This window comes from Haemaphysalis longicornis, unplaced genomic scaffold (genome assembly GCF_048455015.1).
Source record: "Haemaphysalis longicornis isolate Haplotype H1 unplaced genomic scaffold, Haemaphysalis longicornis Haplotype H1 scaffold_9, whole genome shotgun sequence".
NCBI lineage: Eukaryota > Metazoa > Arthropoda > Arachnida > Ixodida > Ixodidae > Haemaphysalis > Haemaphysalis longicornis.
Window position 1 is genome coordinate 167,491,798 of NW_027526460.1, and position 21,496 is coordinate 167,513,293.

The 21,496-nt window shown below is 47.3% G+C and overlaps 1 protein-coding gene across 4 annotated transcripts in view; it reads left to right on the plus strand.

Moving 5' to 3' along the window:
• Positions 1 to 21,496, plus strand: part of LOC144151967 (snRNA-activating protein complex subunit 4-like) — a 288,952-nt gene that overhangs the window by 236,752 nt on the left and 30,704 nt on the right. The window contains exons 15-17 of one of the 4 annotated variants that reach the window (XM_077683153.1): positions 1,635 to 1,747; positions 7,228 to 7,326; positions 20,048 to 20,164. In XM_077683153.1, coding sequence (XP_077539279.1) covers positions 1,635 to 1,747; positions 7,228 to 7,326; positions 20,048 to 20,164 — 329 coding nt within the window. Of the gene's footprint in view, positions 1 to 1,634; positions 1,748 to 7,227; positions 7,327 to 20,047; positions 20,663 to 21,496 lie in introns of those variants that run through there. The other 3 variants (XM_077683152.1, XR_013319020.1, XM_077683154.1) reach the window with 3 other exon arrangements.

Below are 21,496 nucleotides of genomic sequence, written 5' to 3' on the forward strand. Positions count from 1 at the left end.
TTAACGTGCTTATCCCTCGAATAAACTTAGCGGCTTCATAATTTTTATAACTATGTTCATTATTCCTACCCTCGAGTTTGCCACCAGAATTCGCAGAAACTCTCCTAATACAGCAGCTTTGTTAGCTTAATGCGGCTCAACAATGCCATTTGTCCGGGAGAAGGAGGCCTCGTTCCCACCACCACTTAAGAATGTCTAACTCTTTGTGATCTATTCATGTTTAACCTTTTGTGACCCTACCTATTTCCTGTTCGATTGCTAGCTTCTGTGAAATGCTCTTTTGTGCACCCTATCTATTCTCTTCATCCGCGGGGGGCACACCCATCTTCGCTTTCCCTAGAACCAGTCTCCCCAGCCACTGAATACCTTGCTGTATACTCTTCCCTTTCTTTACAAACCGCGGTTGACCATTTTCCCCCATTGTCTGAACTTGCAACCCGCGCGGCATACGTTGACCCGTCATGGTGCAACCTTGAACGCTGCATTGTTAACACGACCCCTTTTTCTCTCTCTTGCTCCCCCCCCCCTTTTCTTTTTTTTTTTGTTTGTTTGTTTGTTGGTTGATGTTGTAACGTAGGCGTAGCCTGACTGTATGCACACTCTCCATTTGCGAAACATTTTCCATTCCTTCTTACAGTTTTATGCAAACCTATATAAGAAATGGGTTCAATGTTTGCGACACCATAATCATGTAACTTTACTCTGATGAAGGCAAGTCCCATTGCCGCTACGTAAGTAAACATTGCTTGTTATTGTTCTTGCTGTGTATCCGACTCTTTACTTATACTATTTCTGCGCGCTTTGTGAGTTTATCTTTCTCTAGATTTATATATATATATATATATATATATACTTGTACATAGTTGTGAATAGACTTTCCTTCCTCATCTACCTGCTTCGTCTCGTCATCGGGTTCCTCACACCCCTCCACGGCGACACCACCCTAAATCTACCACCGACTCGGTGTAACAGTTGCAGCCTAAATCGTACTTTGATTACGGCTTTGAATGACTAGTGCCTACGAGTTTTCGAGCCTACGAGAAGCTTATCGAGTTGCAGTTTGAAAGCGCACCTTTGCGAAAAATAATTTTTATCAACCTAGCACCGCTTCAAAGTCGTCTCTTGTGACAAAATCTGTCACCTCTTATTTTCGGCCACACGCAAGAAGGCTTTGTCTTATTCTGAAATGGGCTAGCTTTGTGATTACAGGACGCTTATCGTTATCAGGATATTCACCGAGGCGATGAGCCCGTTCAAAATCATTTGGGTTCAGCTTAACTTCAAAACTTGTTGCCACAAAATTATAGAGCCTTTTTTTTTCCGATTCTTTTCCGGTTTCTTTTTCGCAGTTGTTAAGGTCGACGAAAACAAGATTATAGTGGCGCATCTCCGGCCCCATCTTAGCGCTAGCGTGGGGCGGGAGCCGCGCATCGTGTCGCGCTTTAGCGACGCATGGACGGACGGATGGACAGTTTGTGGTGCTGAGCAGCAAGAGAATGCTTGTGCATTACAAGCAAAATGAACGCAGGCTGAAGAAATCACTAGCGGGTTCACATTCAGCGCACTAACAAGTTTGTGTATGATAAGGTTATTGGGTAATCGACTGCAGAATTTCTCCTTACTCCTGTTTTCAGGGAAGTGGGCCATGATTTCCCGAGAAATGGAAATCCGCAACGACAACATGGTCCAAGCGCGCTACAAGAGGCTTCTGAAAATCTACAATTGCAACGACCCGAACTCCCTCGAGGTGAGACGAGTTCTTTGCATCGGCATGCGCGCCATCTGGAGATCCATCCATCCATGTTATTGTAGACCGTAGAGCAGCGACCCGCTCTGGTGGCTCAATGGCCGAGGCGTTGCGCTGCTGGGCATCAGAACGGGAGTTTCAATGCCAACCGGAGCGGCCGTCTCAGGCTGCCCTCAGCACTTTGGCGAACGAACGTCGTCAGAGACCATCGAGACAAAGCGGAAGCCAAGAGATGGTGGCCCGAAAGTGAGCAGAACTTGAATTCCAGTTAATGTGGAAAGTCCGTGTAAAGTTACAATGGTTGAGAAAAATTGTCTTTTTTTTTTTTTGTACGTTTTTTGTGGAAAATGTTTGTGGGGGGGGGGGGGGTAAGCTATCTTCATTAGGCGGCCCGTCGCGAATTTGCAGTCCGAGAATGCACCATCGTTGCCAGGACAGTGGTTTCTCTAATTTCTTCAAAAGCATTTTCAAGACACAATGTGAGGTAGTATTAATCATCATCATCATCAACAGTGAGTTTAGGTCCGCTACAGGACGAAGCCTTCTCCCATTGCCCGTCACTTCCTGCTGGGCTGCGCTTCCCAAGTCCAATGTTTGCCTTCGAATTTCATTATTTCGCCCCTCCGTAGAGTTGAAGGCTTCCCTGCCTCCAAGCCCTTCTCTGGGTGTCCATTTCGTTACCCTGGTGGTGCAAGTTTGCCGGTTTGTCTCGCGGTAAACATTGCGACGTGGTGGGATGCATTATATGCTGTCCTGATGATGGTGTTCATTTGATTTTCCCCACTGTGGGTAAGTTTGTGTCAAGGTAGGCTCTGCGATATACGGCTCATGATCAGGGGCTGCGTGAGTCTTATTGCTTCTTCTTTCATTCCTGCTGCTCTCTTGGCTTGGTTTTTCATAATGTGAGCCAGTGGTTAAAGATTTTCTCTTTTTGGCGGTTCACAGCTAGACGCTAGAGCCACGCCGAGCATTTCTATTTAGACAACACTGCAAGCCAGAATTAGGCCTACGCAGGTGGCCTTGCGTGACTCTTCTCTAGGAGGACTCGCATCTACTCGTATTGACCGTTCACATGTGGGCACCAGTGCATTGGTCAATACGAAGAGATCCGTAAATGTAAGGCTCAGAGAACGCATGTCCAGCCTTAAAGGTCGGTCATACACGCATCTGGCTCCGCATCGCGCGCAGTGCACAACAAAAAAGTGCGCGCCGTTGTTTGGCCTAACGACGACGGAGTTCCACCACCAAGAGGAGACTGCAAGAGAAATAGCGGAAACCTGGCAGATGTCGAAATTAAAGGGAACGTCCATAAGGCAACCATCAGTACTGAGCCCTGTCCGACAAGCAAATTCAGTTGATAGACGACAGGAGATAATGGAAAGTGTGAAGTCTTTTTTTCCCGTGTTTGTATGTACGACGTGATACCTACACATTTCATCATATGTATTGAGTGATGAATAAACATTGTGTCTTTTTCGTTCACTCCTCGTTTTTTGTGCGCTCAAGGTAGTCATAAACTGCCACCAACTAGTCCGCGTTTTAGTGTTATTGCAGGGATATTTTACAGCTGCTTCCCGAAAGCGACGTGGATGGCGTTTCATATCGCACTTTTCAATCAGATTATCAGCTCCGTCCCCGCATGAGCAAATTTGTTTTCGCCTCGTGCTTGACTCCAGCGGGTGGTTCGAGGCGGTCGGAGATACCTGCACCCATTGATGGCCAGTGCCGACGCCATCTTCCGTTCCATAGCTCGCTGAGTCGGCCTTTTAGTGAGCCTCCAAGTTTCTGCCCCGTAGATGAGTACTGGTAAGATGCAGATGTTATACACTTTCCTCTTCAGATACAATGATAGGCTGCCATTCATTATCGGAGAGTACCTGCCGAATGCACTCCACCCCATTCTTATCCTTCTAATTATCCCTGCCTCATAATTGGGATCCTGAATCAATACTTGTCCTAAGCAGGTATATCACCTTGCCACTATGTTGCGGCCTTCCTGATAGGACGCACGGCAACCATTCGCATAGGCCACCTCCGTTCAAGAACATTTAAAACCAGTGCCAAAGGACAGTCCACAAGGTTCCATGATATCACCGCTCCTATTGAATATGGTAATGAAAGATCTCCCTCGGATACTGAATGACATCCCGCATCTACGGCACGCGCTTTACGCGGACGACTTGACCATTTCGACCCCCACGCGATCAATGGGGGAGCAACAAGACGCCCTTCAATTAGCCATCGACAAGGCCCGAGGCCTACAATGCGCCCAGAGAAGTCAGCTCTACTTACTGTAATATCTGGGAAAGCTACGCACAGGAAGAAACCCATCCCTGTGCTCGAGCTCACAATACAGGCCAAACCAGTTCCCAGTGTGCCCCATCTACGTATTTTAAGGCTTGTGATTCCCAAAAATGGTTTAGGAATGCATACAATTGCCCCTCTCAATCACACTCTCAGCCAGCTAATGCATCACATACATCGGGTGTCGAATAGAAGGTTTGGATTGCTAGAGTAGTAGTGTAGTACTAAGTATTGTTGAATAAGGCGGACTTAGCCTTGCATAGCTGCCGGCAATTGCTCGGCCTAATCGTCCCCAATGCCATATCATAGACTCTCAAAGTCATCACACCTCCAAATAACAAACACACAATGTCACCACACCTCACTTAGTCCTGTGGACTGCAAGAATCCGAGTACGAGATGGGACACCTCTCTTCACACAATCCAGTGGAACCTAGGAAAAATAATGTCCTCTGATGTAGCATGGGGCACTCCTAACTTCTGGAGATCACGAAAAAAGTTCGTCCGCTCAGGATTTGGTTTTGGAGCAGTTCATAATGAAGTGATCAATTTCACCAGTCACACTGCACGAGGGGCACAAAGGGGATGAAACAATGTTGATTTTATGTAGCCAAGCTGGTGTACGGGCTGAGTCTGTTCTCACTAGGTGGAGCAGACAGGCTTCAGGCCTTTTCAGGCCTTTTCAGGCCTTTCGTCACGACTGGTTGATGTACTGGTCGCCACAGCTGCCTGAAGTGCTCGCGAACGGTCTGTTTCTGCATGCGTTGGAAATCGCACCGCGTTTGCACCGTCCTTGTAGATGATAAGGCGTCCTTGGCTAAGCTGTAAGCACGTTCGTTTCCCGCATAACCGACGTGCGACGGGATCCACTGGAATTGCACGGTGTCGGATACACTGCGGATCGTATATAAGCACTGGTCATCAGCAGGGTACCATATGGCACGCCCTATCTTGCCCTTAAAACAAAGTATAAGGCCAGATTTAATACGATAATTCGACAAGCTTACAAGATCGCCTTAGGACTACCATCAAAGGCATCAACGAAAAGGTTGCGGAAACTTGGACTACATAATAGTTGGGAGGAGATAGAGGAAGCACACCGGACCTCTCATCTTGAACGACTGAAGCTAACTCACACGGGAAGGACTACTTTAAGACAGCTAGGATATGCGACGCCACCCATGCAGGACCACAATACAAGTGGTCCATTACAGATTCGACAGCACATTCGAGTTCCACCGATACCAAGAAACACGCAACCCGTTCACAACAAGGCACGCCGCATCGCTAGCGCTAAACCCGGGAATGCCAAGTATGGAAATAACCCAACAACGAGATTCAGCGACGCAGCCATATATCCAAATCAACCAGCACACGTCGCCTGCGTTGTCAACGCGGCCGGTCAGGAAATGACAGCTATGACTACGTACAACCTCAACAGAAGCTGCAGAGGTCCTGGCAGCAGTCCTTGCTGCCACGACCAGCAAGGACTCCATCACTATAATAACTGACAGGCAAGTGGCATGTCGAAGTTATCAGCGGGGCCGCGTCTTTGCACCAGCACTGACCATTCTGAAAATCATTCCAGAGCTACCTGAGGTGGAAATCGTCTGGGTTCATCGGCATGAATCTATAGACGGTAAGGAGGCGACTCACACCGCTGCCCGCCCGCGTGTGAGTCCCGAGACGGTATGTTCTCCGCTGACACCAAAACGCCGTTATTCAGACGTCATAGGCTCGGCACAACAAAATTCCCACCACCTCATCCTCAGTTAACCAGACAAGCCACCACTCTTCGGCGATTACAGACAAATTCTTATCCCCACAGCACCCTCCTCCATTCCATCTACCCAACTTAGTATCCTTCACTTTGCAATTTCTGCCCAACGCTCGGCACCCTTTTACCACCAGGTATGGGAGTGGCAAAAAACTCCAAACCTACCCCAATCCCCTTCCAAATTTTTGAGCAGTGGATGGCTCGTCCGGTCGATCCGGACCTTGGACGCCACAAGAACTGGTCAAGAGGGCCTGGACGGCAAGTCGCAGCCTGGGTATCCTGGAATAAGGATGCCCTCCACCGGGCAAGTGCCCTGCCATCAGCACTTACGCTCAATAAATGTTTATTCTGCTCCTCCTTACCACTTCCACTGCCTCGCCACCTATCTGAAACCGCTGTGCTGTCCCGAGGCTATTGAGCATTACTTTAGTTTTCTGCATATTAATTCTCAGGCCCACGATTCTACCCTGCTTGTCCAGTGCGGTAATCATGCTTTCCAATTCGCCCCCAGAGTTACGCATTAACAAGGCAACGTCATCAGCAAATCTTAGGTTACCTAAATATTCTCCATTAACCCTCACGCCCATCTGTTGCTAACTCGATGTTCGGAATACGTCTTGTAAACATGCTGTGAAAAACATTGGAGAGACTGTGTATCTTTGCCTGACGCCCTTCCTTATAGGTATTTTACTGCTCTCCTTATGGAGGACGATGGTAGCTGTGGACCCATTGTAGATACCCGCTAGTATTCTCACGTAATGCTCGTCTACACCCTGATTCCGCAATGCCTGAATGACTGCTGAGGTTTCTGCAGAGTCCAATGCGTTCTCATAATCTATGAAGGCTATATATAAGGGTTCAGTATACTCCGCGCATTTCTCTATCACCTGATTGATCGTGTGAATATGGTCCATTGTTGGATAGCATTTACGAAATCCTGTATGCTCATTAGTTTGACTTTCATCTAAAATGGCGGAAATTCTGTTAGCGATTACCTTGGCAAGTACATTGTAGACGACTGACACTAAGCTGATCGGCCTGTAATTTTTCAACTCCTTTATGTCACCTTTCAAATGGATTAGGATGGAGTTCGCGTTCTTCCAAGGTTACAGTACACTCACGGTCATTAGGCATTGCGTATACCTGGACTTTGTGGTGTCTAAACCGGAAATTCATCTCGCTTCGGAATGCCAACCAGGCCTGGAATTATTAAGCTGCCGGAGATTTTCGGCACATCCTGCCACCGTGCCAACATAGCCGTAAAGTTAAGCCCTTACCTACTGCTCTCGCTTACCGCCCAGGTTTCACGTCGTATAAAATTACTGAGCAATGGGCCCAATACTTCGTAATTTTTTTTCTTTTCAACCATGTACTAACAATGTACACGTTCTGATTGCAGAAACTTGTGAAGGAGAGGCCCTGGAAAGGACGCAAGACTCCCGACACTTCCCAGCTGAGGAAAGCCGTCATAGTGAGGGAGGTCGAAAGCGCCACCCAGGTAATGTATTCACAATTTTTGCGTTGATTGAACGATGCAGCAACATTTAACACAAATGATACCTCATAGTGTCCGCACGCCCCAGGCATGCCTGAAATTTTTGCCCATTTCAAGCGGCAAAGGCAATAGCAACCGCGGGGAGCACGGGTCCCCCGTGATGCCACTGCCTTTGCACGGAGCTCCCAGAACGGTAACAGCGCGACTTTCCAAATCACAACGTCACCGCCGCAGTGGCTCACTGGCGACAGCGCTGTGCTCCTGAGCACAGGGAAGCGGGCCCTGTCGCGACCGCAGCGGCTGCTTTGCAGATGCAGGCGAAAATGCAAAAATGCCCGTGTGTCATGATTTTGATGCACAAAGTGCTTCGATGTGCTAAACCACATAATTAAAACTAAGTTCTTACGTTGGCTTTCCCCCGACTGGGCAAGCTGAGCCCATTGTCATAATATAAGTTGTGTGAAGCGGGCGCTACAATTCCAGTCTTGTATTTCTGCTGCGAACTCTGTTGAGTTTAACATTCGAAGCAATATTATTGTTACGTGGCTGCAGAAGAGATGAGATAAACTATGGTTAAAGGGACACTGAAGTTAATCTGTCAGACTTCTGTTTTTGTTTGCATTGCACATAATGGCTCACATAGACGCAATTTATCCTCTCAATAAAGCAGCATTTAGTTAATAAAGCCTGACAAAAAAAATACCACGCGACATTTGCGGCGGCTGCAACAACTAACACCAGTGACGCGTGTTCGAGTTACGATGCGATTGAAGGATGTCCAAGACTGGATTTCAAACCAGTTTCGGTTTCGGTTCTGTGAAAGAACATGTTTGGAATCCGACGTTATCATTGGTTGGGCATTCTCGATATCTCAGGAATTGGTATACCACGCTTATGCCATATTGCCAGCTAGAGAATGCCAGCACCGGCGTACGCAGTTGGTGAACGTCCTCCACGTCATCAGAGACGCTCAACTGCAAGGTGCTTCGCCCCCACATTTGAAGCTCGCCTGTTTCGTGCCTGCATCTTAAGAGGCATGTTCGCACCAGGGTGAGAGACGGCTGATTCGGCACTGTGCCCGCAAGGAGCCGATGCTTACGTACCCACCGCGCCAACAAGAAATCTCCGTCAGTCTGCATGCATTCTGCATACTCGATCTGCATTCGGCAAGGAAGAATCCAGCGCGAAATTCTCTCTTCTGTATAGAAAACATTGCCTAAGTAGAAAACAATCAGCTAAAAATACAAGTCCTATAGGGTATTCGAACTTGCAAATTGCGAAACGCTGCACCCAGTGCTTCAGGCATACCACAGTGCTGTTGGGGACGGAAATATAAAGGCTATACGTATAGCCTGTTTTCTTATTTTTAGTTTTGGAATTCCCAGCAGCTTAGATGACTATTTATTGAGTAGCGCTTGTGCAGTAAGCCTCCCCAAAATTCCCACGAATATCTTATCTCCAGCGACTGCATTCCTTACGCAACAAAAGAGACCGAAAATGTGTGGTCATGCTGCTGACCGCTGTGCTGGTTTACCCAGCGCAAAAAGTGCTTTTCGCACCTTGGTTTTACGCTTTAGAATAAAACTTCGGTTTGATTTAATTTCCTTAGTGCCTATATTAATTTCGCTGACTCTTTTCCCGCCTTTAATTGGACCTACATTTTCTAGTAGCGTGCCAGTCAGCGTAGAGTTTGGATATTCTTTGACTTCATAGGCTTTAAAAAGTTTGATACAGTCTACAAACTAGCAAACTAAAGGCACATTCTTCCAGGCACAAATCGTGCCGAGGCTTAGTTTCAGCTGAGCGAAGGAATTGTGACAACCCGCTGGCGGGAGGCCGACTGACTTTGCCGGAGGGTCCGCAAGCAGTGCAGTAGAGTAAGCATCATACGAAACATCAGGGGAAATCAGCAAGGAGGATGCAAAGAGGAGGGCAGCAATTTCGAATTGATTTTTCTACTGAACAAAGTCGCGTAAACACACCGAGAGTAATCAAAACATGGCCTAGGACTGCAATTTGCGCAAGTAATTCCACAATGTTTGCAAATCACTTCAATGCCCCTTTAATGATAATGAGCTGTCTATTTACAATGTTTACAATGCGGCCATCAGATAGTCTTCTCCGGCTGCACACTATGCCCCCTTCGTCGTCGTCAATCTTTGGCTGTGGCGCCATGATGCGCTGCCCACTGCGTCCCGTGACAGTATATTAGAAATTCTGCTAGACTATCGCGTCCGGTCAATGCGTAATTCGGGATCATATCGCAAATACGACTGCTCAGTCTAGCGAAGCCTTTTATTCTCACTGCAGGGTCCATCGTCAATTCGGTAGCTATGGTAGGGTCTATGGTCAATCGGGCCTTGTCGATTGGCTTACCGAACTCAAGTCTGCGAGTTTATTGGGTTTACTTAAGCTTCAGCATAACCTCGTTGCGGAAGACCATTCTGAAGGGCGAAAATAAACTTTTACCACCACACTTCCTGAAATACAAACTTTAATCGGAAATTTTACGCACATGTTGCGGCTACTTAATTTTTCAAGAGTGTGGTTGGATATCCTCTTTCCTGTCAACGTACTTTGTCCATTGTCATTTGTTTAGAAGTAGCCGAAATCGAAAGTGTTTGCCTTTAGAGGATACTTATCCCGATATTAAGCTAATGCCCATGAAACGCAAAGAGGGCTATCGGAAAATGCTATAAGTCGTCTACACAGCATGATTTAAAACACGTAATGGGCGTGTCTGCAAAGAAGTTGTTCATCTAAGCCTTTGAAGCAGTCATGTGGCCGTGTTTATGCACCGCTTTGACTCCCCTAACACCTTCTAGCGACACGCCTACTAAAGTTCTTGTTTGACGCCTCAGCGATTTTTGTTTACGTTTGAATAACTTCTTGCGAGGAAGATTTAAAGTTCTAAGAGGCTCCAAGAACTTCTAGCAAAGCCCTCTTACCTACATTTACTGAACACTTCTTCAGTGGCAGCCGCATAGGAGCCTGCGCCATTCCCACAGGCCAGCATGGTATGTTGCTACCATAGCGTTTCATACTAACATACGCTAGAGGGGACACTGGCGTTAGTGTCCATGCGAGCCGCCGAACGGCGGCTTCAGCATCCCCCCCCCCTCCCTGGAGGCGGCCATGTCTGAAGGATGCGTGAGTTTAGAACTTCGCTTGACCCAGCCGTTATCTTGACTTGATTCAAACTACCTTTTTTTAAATACCAAAGCTATACCTAATGTGGATTAGTGTATAATTATTAATCGTGAAAACATATTGTTCTTTCTATTATTTTATATTGAGGTTTAGAGACAAATGAGGGAACAGTGCACATTTCGACGAAGGACAGACAGAAACACACACCACAAGCGCTGACTGTCAACTGATCACTTTATTACAAGTTGCGGAAAATAAATACCCAACTTAATAGAAAGAACAATAAGCGCGTACAGAAGAGAGGAGATTGCCTAATCTGTGAAACCCTTATATCATCACTGGATTTATCGCGCCATCCGGTTTTCCCTGGCCTCCAAGAATGCTATTTCCTTTGGCGTGATGGCTATCGAAGGCACGCTACCACAGTTATCACCAGCTCTTGCAATCTTTGCAGCTTCAACAAATTCCCTCGTGGTTTGATTATTGCTCTTAAAGATTACCGTTGTTTTTTTTCTCAAACTCGGGAACACCACAAGTACAGAGCAAACAGTCACGTACGTGCTGCCCGTCGTGGCGATAAATCCAGTGATGACGTAATGGTTTGACAGATTAGGCAATCTCCTCTAATTTGTACGCGCTTATTCTTCCTTCCATTAAGTGCAGTATTTATTTTCCGCCAATTGTCATTAAGTGATCAGTTGACAGTCAGCGCTTGTGGTGTGTGTTTCTGTCCGTCCTTCGTCGAAATGTGCGCTGTTCCCTCTTTTGTATCTTACCACCAACTAGCCCAACACGGTGCCCTTTTGGATGAGGTTTAGAAGAATTCTATCAGACGGAGAGATATTTGTGAATAGTTTACACGGCTGAGCTTAACGGAGCCGCTGATGAGGCCAATTGGGCGGCGAAGCATTTTTTTTTTTCGTGCGGGTCGGCGATGGCGTGCGGCTGAAGCATGACGGCTGTACTGTACTCCACAAGTTTGCATGGTCACGGGCGGTGACACCGATTGTGCGTGCGCCTTGTTCACGCCAATAATTACGGGCAGCTGATTACCGGAGGAAATGGGTAGCCTAGCAGATGACGGTTGCATTGGTGGAAGCCTTCTGGGCATGCGACCTGCCCTCGCTTGTTTCGCCGCTTTCTACCATGATAAGGTGCTGACCACGATAAACGTGGTCGAGACCCACCCGACTGACGAAGCTCCCGCGATATTGTTACGTGTAGAAAAATTAGACGGCTGTACATATATACTTACTGGTGCTAAAGGCTTTTTTTCGTCTACTTCCGCGACCCCCACTTGACCTAGCGTCTTCCTGTTGCAATAAAGGCTACCTCTCTCTCTCTCTCTCTCTCTCTCTCTCTCTCTCTCTCTCTCTCTCTTGCTTGTTTGGCTTAGCCGCTACCGCGCTCATGTTGTTTTCTCGCAAGCGTCGTCGTGAACGAAACTAGGATGGAACAGCGTGCTCGTACCGTCTACCTTGTATGGAATCTCGAGTTTGCGTCCGTTTTCAGAAATGCCGTAGGACATGACTAGTTCTAGTGTAGGGGCTACACGGCGATGCTACTGCTTTCCGAAACTACTTCATTCCAGCCGAGCAGTGTTTGATAATTTCAGCCACTGGAATAGGGCGCTAACAGCAAGCAATGCTGCAGCGGAACGAGCGCTCGATGCTTTCGACGCCGAAACCGAAACTGATGGTGCTGAAAAATCCTTATCCAAGTGCGCATAACAACCACGAAGCCTAAAGTTAAGCCAAGTTCGAAAATCAAGAGTCTACGTCACACAATCATCCCCATGGTGGTAGAACGATTGCAGCGCCAGTTTCCCCTCTAGCGTATATTAGTATGAAACTCTGTGATTGCTACAAGCTGTGCTCCAGAAGCACAAGAAGCACTGGCACTGGCACTGGCCAGAAGCACTGGCACAAGAAGCTGCTTCTGGAATACACGCTTCGTCTAACAAAGGCAAAGAAGGTGACGGGACGAGGGCTGACAAGCGCCCGCTGCCTTGTTTGCCTTTGTATTTCGTCTGTATGCGCTGTTAGTCAGCGAGAAAAATCCGACGCTAGCCTGTGTGAACGGCGAAAGCATCAACAGGGCGGCAAGAAGGAGGGTCATGGTGGACGGAAGTAGATAGCTAGTCCAGTTAGCTCATAATTTTTGAGGTTAAAACCAGTGGTAAAGACGCTGCACAACGTCCCATCGAGGCCCTTCCAACAGATCGGAATGGACCTTCTAGGCCCGTTCTCTACGTCACGAGCCGAGCACAAATGGATTGTCTTAGCGACAGACTACATGCAGCGCTACGGAGAGACCGCCACACTTCCGAAGGGGGCTGCACAAGAAGTCGCCAAGTTCGTCATCTACCAAGTTGCGCTGCGACATGGAGCCCCTCAAGTCCTAATCACGGACCGCGGAGCGGCCTTTACTGCGGAGCTCATGAAAGGAGTCTTGCGCTACAGCAACACAGATTAGCGAAGAACGGCGGCGTACCAGCCTCAAGCGAACGGGCTAACAGAAGGCCTGAACAAGATGATCGCGGATATGCAGTCAATATACGTCGACGTTGAACATAAGACGTTGGACGAAGTGTGGGAGAGCATAAGATGTTGGACGAACCCTTAGTCAGGTTTCGTACAATACAGCTATTAGAAACTTAGGCAGGTGACACCGTTGGACCTTGTCCACGGAAGACGCCGACTGCGATGCTCGACGCCATGTTGCCGCACGTATAAGACGACAGCCTCCATGCCGACGTCCAATGATACCTATAGCGTGCGGAAGAGTCTCGCCAGCTTGCTCGAGTTGCTACAACGGACCAGCAGCTGGTGGATGCCGGACGCGACAACCTCCGACGCCGAGACGCCGAGTGCCACCCAGGGGTACTCCCATCCGACGACGTGGACTCTGTGAGAAGCTTCTGCGACGGCATTTCGGACCATACCGGATTCCACAACGTGTCGGCCAACTTACCTGCGAGGTTGTCCCCAACAGTAACTCCAGCAGAACACGACGATGCGCGCCGCCCGAGGTCGTCCACGTGTTTCGTCTCAAGCGTACGCAAGATGAGGCAATTTTTGTTGTTTGCACTATCGTTTTATTTTAGCATTGGGCCGATGCTAAACAAAGGGGAGGTCGTAATGCCGCGAACCATGCCTTGTGTTTTGCTTACTGGTGTGTTTTGTTGCCAGCGTCTGACCGCTTGGTTGTCTGATCTGTGTTGGATACGAAGCGCCTGCTCCCCTCTCTTCCTTTTCTTTGCTGCGCAAGGTATCTTGTTTTATCAGGAACGTGTTACGACCTGCTGTCACATGATTAGAACGCTCTTTGTTCTGGTTGCAATTCGACTGTTCCAGAAAATAGAACACGCAAATATAAATGCTCCCAGGGCAAACGCCACGGCTTTCGATTTTCTGGCAATGGGCTCCGCACGTCACTCTCTTGACTACTCCGTCGCCGCTTCGGTATTCTTTGAGTTCTTAGCGAAGCGCAAGTTCACTCCAATAAACTTTTGTTCTTTGAGGAAACCTGCGTTGTCCTTGGCTGCGTGACAATATTTTGTACTTTTTTTGGTTTTTAGAAATTCCGTTCGGCCAATTGTCGCCGTTTGCGCTATACAATAATTAAAAGGACAGACACCCGATTGCCAGCGTTGCATATTCGCCGCGAGCTCGACATGTAGGTGGCGACAGCGTCGCGCTGCTAGTGTGGATGCTCCGCTGAGCGGCCCGTACGAATGCACACTGTGGGCGCGCTTCGTGCCTTTTTCCCGCCGTATGTGCGCACGAAAGGTACAAACAACAGTGGTATGCTGTAGTTCGGTTCCTCAACGTTCAATCTATATAGCATGAAAGCGGCAGTAAGTTTTCATTACTACGCCAAAAAAGCGACGACTCATTGGGAATCTCAGAATGGCCGTAATTGTGACAATGAACGTGTAGGCTGTGGCTCGTAGCAAGCTCGATCTTTCCAGACTATGGCTTTGAGCCTTCAGTAAAAGCATAAATTGAAACAAATCAGGAAGCCTCGATCTCTGAAATTCAGTTTACAACGGCAATCTCAATCGCTTTCACTGATAGCATGACGCATTCTTGCATTTGTGGGATGCCCTGAATTGGTAACACTACTTAACTGCCCCGAAAATTCTTTCTAAGAGCTTACGATATTTTTTTGTGCGTTCAAAAGGCAACATAAAATTACTGAATTTTGATCAGCGCAGAGATATAAATGTAACCGCTCTAACGGGTCTTTTAAATGAAATTTCAACGACTCTGAAGGAAGGTTTCATGAATAACGGTTTCGGATCACTTATTTACGGCTTTCGTCGCAAGTGAACTTGCGAATTGAATTGTCAACGCACGCAGTACAATCAACATCTCATGTTTAGCTAGGTTTTCGCAAAGTGACAAGCAGGTTTACAGTGTGCAAACCAAGCTTCTGGGACCTCACAGTGAGCCCAAATTTTCTGTTACGGCTGCTCTGTTGACCATTTGCGTTTCTTTTAAAATCTAACAGGTGCCTGCAACAGCGAGATGTGTTGCATTCTTGCGTATAAGGTCGCTTACGAACCCTAGATGGCAAGAAATGAAGTTGCGATGTACATGTAGTAAAACATTTACTTTTTATTTCTCGTTGCGAATCACCGCAACGGGTTCCCGGTAACTACTTTGTTTTGTAAACTGAATATCGCCTTTGTCTTGGCATTTAATTCTTGGGGATTGGTTAAAAAATGAAATTCTGTGCATGTAGTTTTTTTTTTTTCGGGAGGGGGGGTCCTGCCAACGTTGCAAGAGCAGCGAGAAGAGACCGCGTGTAACGCGAAAAGCCAAACTATGGTTATCAGTATTACTTACAATCGAAACTACACTAGGCGCCGTGTTCTGTAGCGGTGAAAAAGCAGTACGTATTTTCAAAACTGATTAACCCCCTTTGTTCCGGGATTGTCCAGGAACTGTGGCTCGCCTTTTTCAAAATTGTATTGAAAGCAAGCATTGTGGAAAAAAAAAACAGCGAGTCATGGCATACACCCCTCACACATGTGGGCAACAACGTGCATTATATTACGCGTTTTCTCCTCTTTCTTTAAACTTAAGTCCACCTTTAGGGGGTTAAGACGTGACCATATTAGACATTTGGTTATGCTGAGTGAGACACGTTTCTGGACAAGGTGATTCATGTCGGATTTGAAAATGATATATATAAAAATGACACACGAAATGCCACATGACAGACGCAAACTCACAACTGCTTAATTTTGCCGAAAAATCCCACCTAAATACTCTTGCGCATCCATAGAAACGTATTTTAAATAATACGTAAAATTAGCAACTCGATACAGTTGAATAAATGTTTATTCCTCCTCCTCAGTATAAACAACGACTGTCCAAAAATGGTATTTATTTTAGAAAAGGTACGGGAAGGACACGATCACACAGGCGCTTGCGGGTGTAAAATACGTGTCCGGTAATGTATGGGCGATAGCGCACGGGTCGTGTGCAGTCTAAATGTTTTTGTTTGTTTCTTCTTTCTGTAAGGACACAGCGCAATTTTACAAGGGTGTGGAATTTGCACGCGTATGCACAGGTCTTGTCGCTTCTTACCCGTTTCGCGTACTAAACTTTTATCCTTTAAATAATCACCACGCCACCTTGAAAAAGCACCCTTCGACGTTGCCGAAACGGCAGACGACTGCACTCAACAATAAGAAAAGTGCAAAGTGTGGAAGCAATTTTACAACATGTTTCACACTCAAGCGGTGACCAAGGCGAAGATGTCTCGGGGAATTAAACCCCCACATTAACCCGCAACGGCCGCTGATTATTGCGTTCCTAGAGGAAATGCGCAAGCAGAGGTAACTATGTCATTGATTGCTGCCAAACGAGCACACATATTGGTTGTTTTGTTGTGTGCAGCACGCGTCTTGCGCCGCACGCAACGTGAAAAAGCAGACGACGCGAGAGCGCCATCCACACTAGGAGCGGTTCGTCCCGCCGCCGCCAGGGGCCGACTGTGTTCGCGCTCGGGGCGAATAGTGGGGTAACCGCAAGGCATTTCCAAATAAACAGGCGGAAATCATTTTAATTTGGCACTGAACTTTCTGAACTCTGAAAGGTGGCAAAATGTAGTGTCAAACCAGGACACTACCGCACGTGCCCACACAACTCCGTCGGTTTTAATGCGCGACTCAAAAAACGCATAAAAGAATAGGAAAGACTGAAAAATATTTTTGTGCTAGCTTGGCATGAGGTTTTAAACAGCTCTTTCCGTCAGGCGTACAGTGAAACGTGTGTTGCCGCACGTCTCGCAATCATCGTTGCCAGGCCACGTATGGCTGCTAGATCTAAAAATACCGATTTCAAAAGTTCGGGGGCGCCATCACGAAAACCGTTCCGGTTTAATGTGTTTTATGTGATGCGCTATCATTTGCGACAGAGAAAATGTACTGGATAAAAATCGCTTGTCTATTCCTTAAAATGTGTTACTGTTACCAATTATGTCTTTTTGTAAAAATGCAAGGCGCTACACGGTTTTCTCATTTTCGCTTTTTTTATTCGTATTCCGGAAGTTTTCTTCCGGAATTTTTTAGTTTACTCTTGATTTTTGGAGATGTAGAAAATACATCATTTTATTTAATCGGTTTGTTTTTGTAATTTGTATTTGTCATATTTCTTGGTTTTTAAAAATGGTGTCGGTGAATTGTATCTATTTACACCATTTAACGAAGAGATGTGTCACCCCCGCAAAGTATGCATTTTTGTAAAGATTCAGAGCGTTACACTGTTCATTTTCTCTATTTTTCATTCGTATTCCAATTTTATTTCCGCGGGGAGGATTGTTTAGAATTGTTTGCAATTGTTTAGGATTCACCTTGGGAAGAGACATTTAAGGTGCACAATTCCCATTTCGTTTTCTCGTTTTTTTATGGAATTTTTATCGACCAATTGTCTGTATTTACAGTATGTAAAGCGACTCCGAAGTAAATTTCTGAAGCTCCCATTTTTGCTTGCATGTGTAGACTGGCTCAAATTAAGACATTTTTCATCGTTTAGCCGGTTGATAAGCCGGTCATTATTTCATAAAGCCCGAAAAAAGAATGTATTTCCGCCAAGAAAAACTATCATGCGCGGTCAGCGGCGGCCGCGCACCAACTAAAGATGTGACTTTAGGAGGAGGTGCACCGTGATTGGACGATGTCCAAGATTCGCATTCAAACAAGTTTCGGTTTCGGTTCTGTAAAACAACATGCTTTACATCCAACGTTATCGTTGGATGGACATCGTCGATATCTCAATAATCGCCATACCGCGCTTCTGCCATGTTGTCGGCTGTAAAATGCCTAAGATAAGCCTCCCAGGACGGCTTGGAATAGTAGCAATCCCTATCCGAGGCCTACGCAGTGGATGAACGCCCTCCGCGTCACCGCAGACGCTCAAATGCCATGCGCTTTTGCCACATATTTGGAGCTTACCTCACTCATTCCGGTATCGTAAAAAGCGTGTTCGCGCCAGACCAAGGGTCTGCTGATTCTGACCTGTGCCCACTGCCCTGCTTGGTAACAGCGCAAATAAAACAGGACACAAAAGGAAGAAGGAACGGACACAGCTGTTTTGGCCCACTGCCCGCAAGCACTGCCCGCAAGCAATAGCACGCCAACGAGAACTCGCTGGCGCGTCAGTGTCAGTCTGCGCGCGTACTGCCAACTCGCTCGTAGAACAGTGCACGTTACGGTCCAGAAACGGTGAACTCAGTACAGAAAACATCGGCCGAAAAGAAAAAAAAATCAATTTACAAAAAAAAGTACCCTCGGGGATTCAAACTTTCGACTTGCAAAAGAAATTACACCATCTTCCCGTAGGGGAACCCTGAGTAGAACAGACAGTTGGGCTAGTTGGTAGCTATTCGTCTTGAAGGTGGAAGCGCTCGCACAACAGCGCCGTGTCGTCTCTGTTTTCTACCTTTTGTCCCTGTTGCGCGAGCGCTTCCACCTTCAAGGGGAACCCTGAGTAGTATGCGAAGCAGCCATGAGGTCGACTGAAGTTTCCTTTAGTTTTCAGTTCGTCGTTTCCGTTGACGTTCAACTTGGCGTGCCTTCGTTGTATCAGTAGCTTCTTGACGTAGTTTGAATGAGTGAAGGACATGAGGCGCGTTCGTAGCACGTGCTCCCGGCTCGGTTTGCAGCGCAGTGGGAAGAGCGCCACGTACCTCCCGTTGCGGCCAGAGAGTCGTGGTATCGAAAACGGGCGCCGCCTAACTATTTCTTTTTATAGTGCACTGCGCTGACGTCAGCCAAACGCTGACGGGGCTGAAAAGACGCGCATGCGCAGTAGAGTGCCGACGGCGGACAACGACAACGAGGGAGGGAGGAACACAGCCCTGAGCATGAGATGCTTCGCATCTAAAAACGTACCCAGCGCCCCAGGCCACTCGGCCACGGGCCGGCGCTGCCGACCTTGAAAATATAAGGTAAATAATGTATAACCAGTTTACACTGTTATTTAGTTTTAGAATTTCAAGGAGCTTAGGTGACTATTTGTTGTATAGCGGTAAGCGTCCACCAAATTTTCACAATATCGCACGTCTAGCAATTGCATTTCTCAGACGAAAAAACGTTCCCAGATGTGTGGTCGTGCTGCTGACCGCTGTGCTTGTTCACCCAGCGCAAAAAAGTGATTCCTGCTCCCTAGTTTTACGCTGTACTGTAAAAGTTACCGTTGGTTTTATTTCCTTAGTACCTATACTGACTTCGATGACTCTTCTCCCGCCTTCAAGTGGCCCTATATATTCCAACTAGCGTACCAGTCAGCGACGCATCGCAAGTGCGCTTGTGCAGCGGTCGTGTGGAAGCGACCTGGAGTTGGAGCTTGATACAGTGTACAAACTAACAAAGTAAAGAAAGGCACATTCTTCCATTCACAAATGTGTCGTGGCTTAGTTTCAACTGTGCGAACGAATGGCGACGACCCCTTGGCGGCAGGCGGACTAAACGCTGGGCCGACTGACTCTGTCGGAAGGTCGGCGAGCCATGCAGTAGCGCAGTCAAGCCAAGTCATCTCCTCCTGACCGCACACGAAAACGCCACAGAAAATGGGCGAGGATGCAGAGAGGAGGACAGCATTTTCGAATTGATTTTTCTACTAAATAAATTCGCGTAAACGCACTCGGACTGGTCGAAACATGACCTATGAACCCAGACTACAATTTGCGCTAGTAATCTCGCAATGTTTACAGATCACTTCAGTGTCCATTTAAGGGATTCGATGTGTTACTTCTAGCGATTTTACTCTTTCGTGGTAATGCACGGTTGGCTCATTCCCTCCATTTTTTTCGTGTTTCTAACCTTCTTTTCCGTGGTTTTTCATTTAGCCTCTTTTTTTGCATGTTCTGCATGTTCTGGATGCACGATGCATGTTCTGGATTTCATCAGTTCATTCCAGTAAAATGCTTCTTGTTGCTGATTTTTGTGTTTTTCTACGTTTCCGTAATTTCATTCGACCAATTATCTCCACTTGCGCTATTACATGAATAATGAGTCAGTTGCGAAAGTTGTGCTTTCGTGCTTCCCAATTACGCGCAGGAGCCGAAAGACGGGGGCGTGAGTAAGAGGAGGAGATGCAGCATGCTCTACGAGTCGTTCCTGCAGAGGCACTTGCTGGAACCCCCGGGGGGTGATGACGGCGACTCCGACATAAAGGTGGAGAGCTTTGCCGGCGCTCTGAAGAAGCCGGGGCTTGTGCAGCCATCTCCTGTGGCGTCATTCAGCGGGGTATGGAGTGTTCTCAAGAATGAAGGGCACTGCTTTCGTGTGGCTTCGGCTGCCTAGCATGATATCAATTTATATGAGGGAACTCGTACATCGGCACCTCATAACTCACAAAGTAGTTTTTTAATTGCAGGGAATACTTTAATGAATGCCACTGGGAAGCTAAATGATATCACAGCATACTCAATGAAGCACTCGGAAATTGTTGTTCTCTGGAAAAATGAGCAGAGCAGGTTGGGCGAGTTGGCACGTAGCGAAGTGTTAAAGGCCAAGGACAAATAACACAAAGAAATTAAGACTCACAGTACGCTATGTGCATGATCATATCTGCCACGCACACAGTTCTGAAATCACAATTCTCATGCACACAGCTCTGCGCTAAAGAAGCGCTAAAAAGCAATCTGCCGCACAACCTCTGTGCAAGGTTGAATATATTTCTGCCAAACCTGTACCTATTGTTGTTACTAGAGGTACCTAAACTTTGGCTAAGTATACACCGGAAGGACAGACAGCTGCAATTTCTCTAAATAAACTGCGTCTTCCTTTTTTTCGCGCGTTTTCTTAACATTGCGAGCTGCTTTGTGCTGCAACCACGCATACGGGCAATTTTCAGTCCGAACACCCACAGCATAGCAAGCTCCCTTCATCAGCAACCACAGATTGCGGGTGCCACCGTTTCGAGCTAGCCGTAATTCCTCAGCGGTCACTCAAACGCGCCAGTCCCGTTGCAAATCATGCCGGGCCCCCACATTTAAAACTTCCGCAGCCTGACCTAGTTGGGGCACTGCTGTGACATCTGAACGTGGGCGGGGGATACACCGACAGGAGGCGCACACAGCGCGCTCCCCAAAATCCTTGCTGCTATGTTTCGGTGACTTCCTTGTAGTGCCGTGTGCTGCAAGCATGTGTGCTGGTTGGCGACAGGCAGGAACTGAACTCGATGGAGGTGGCTGCTTTGCTCAACGATTCCGATGCTCTGTCAGGGCTCGGCAGAAACATTGGCCGCGTATCTGCGGCTGTTTTCGCAAATATCGACAAGCTAAATGAGGACGTGCCAATTTGTAGACATTTGTCAAGTAAATGCCTCCCTTCGCTTACCCTCTCACCTCTCATGTTGTTTGTCTTGCGTTGCGCTCCTCCCAAAGTAAACAGGCTAAGGTTTATTCAACTCGACTTAAATTTACCGCGTTCCACTGCTAAAGGCCGGGTGCCCCGATGCCAGCGCTGACGTACGGCGTAGACGCGCGTGAATCGAGGCGCCCT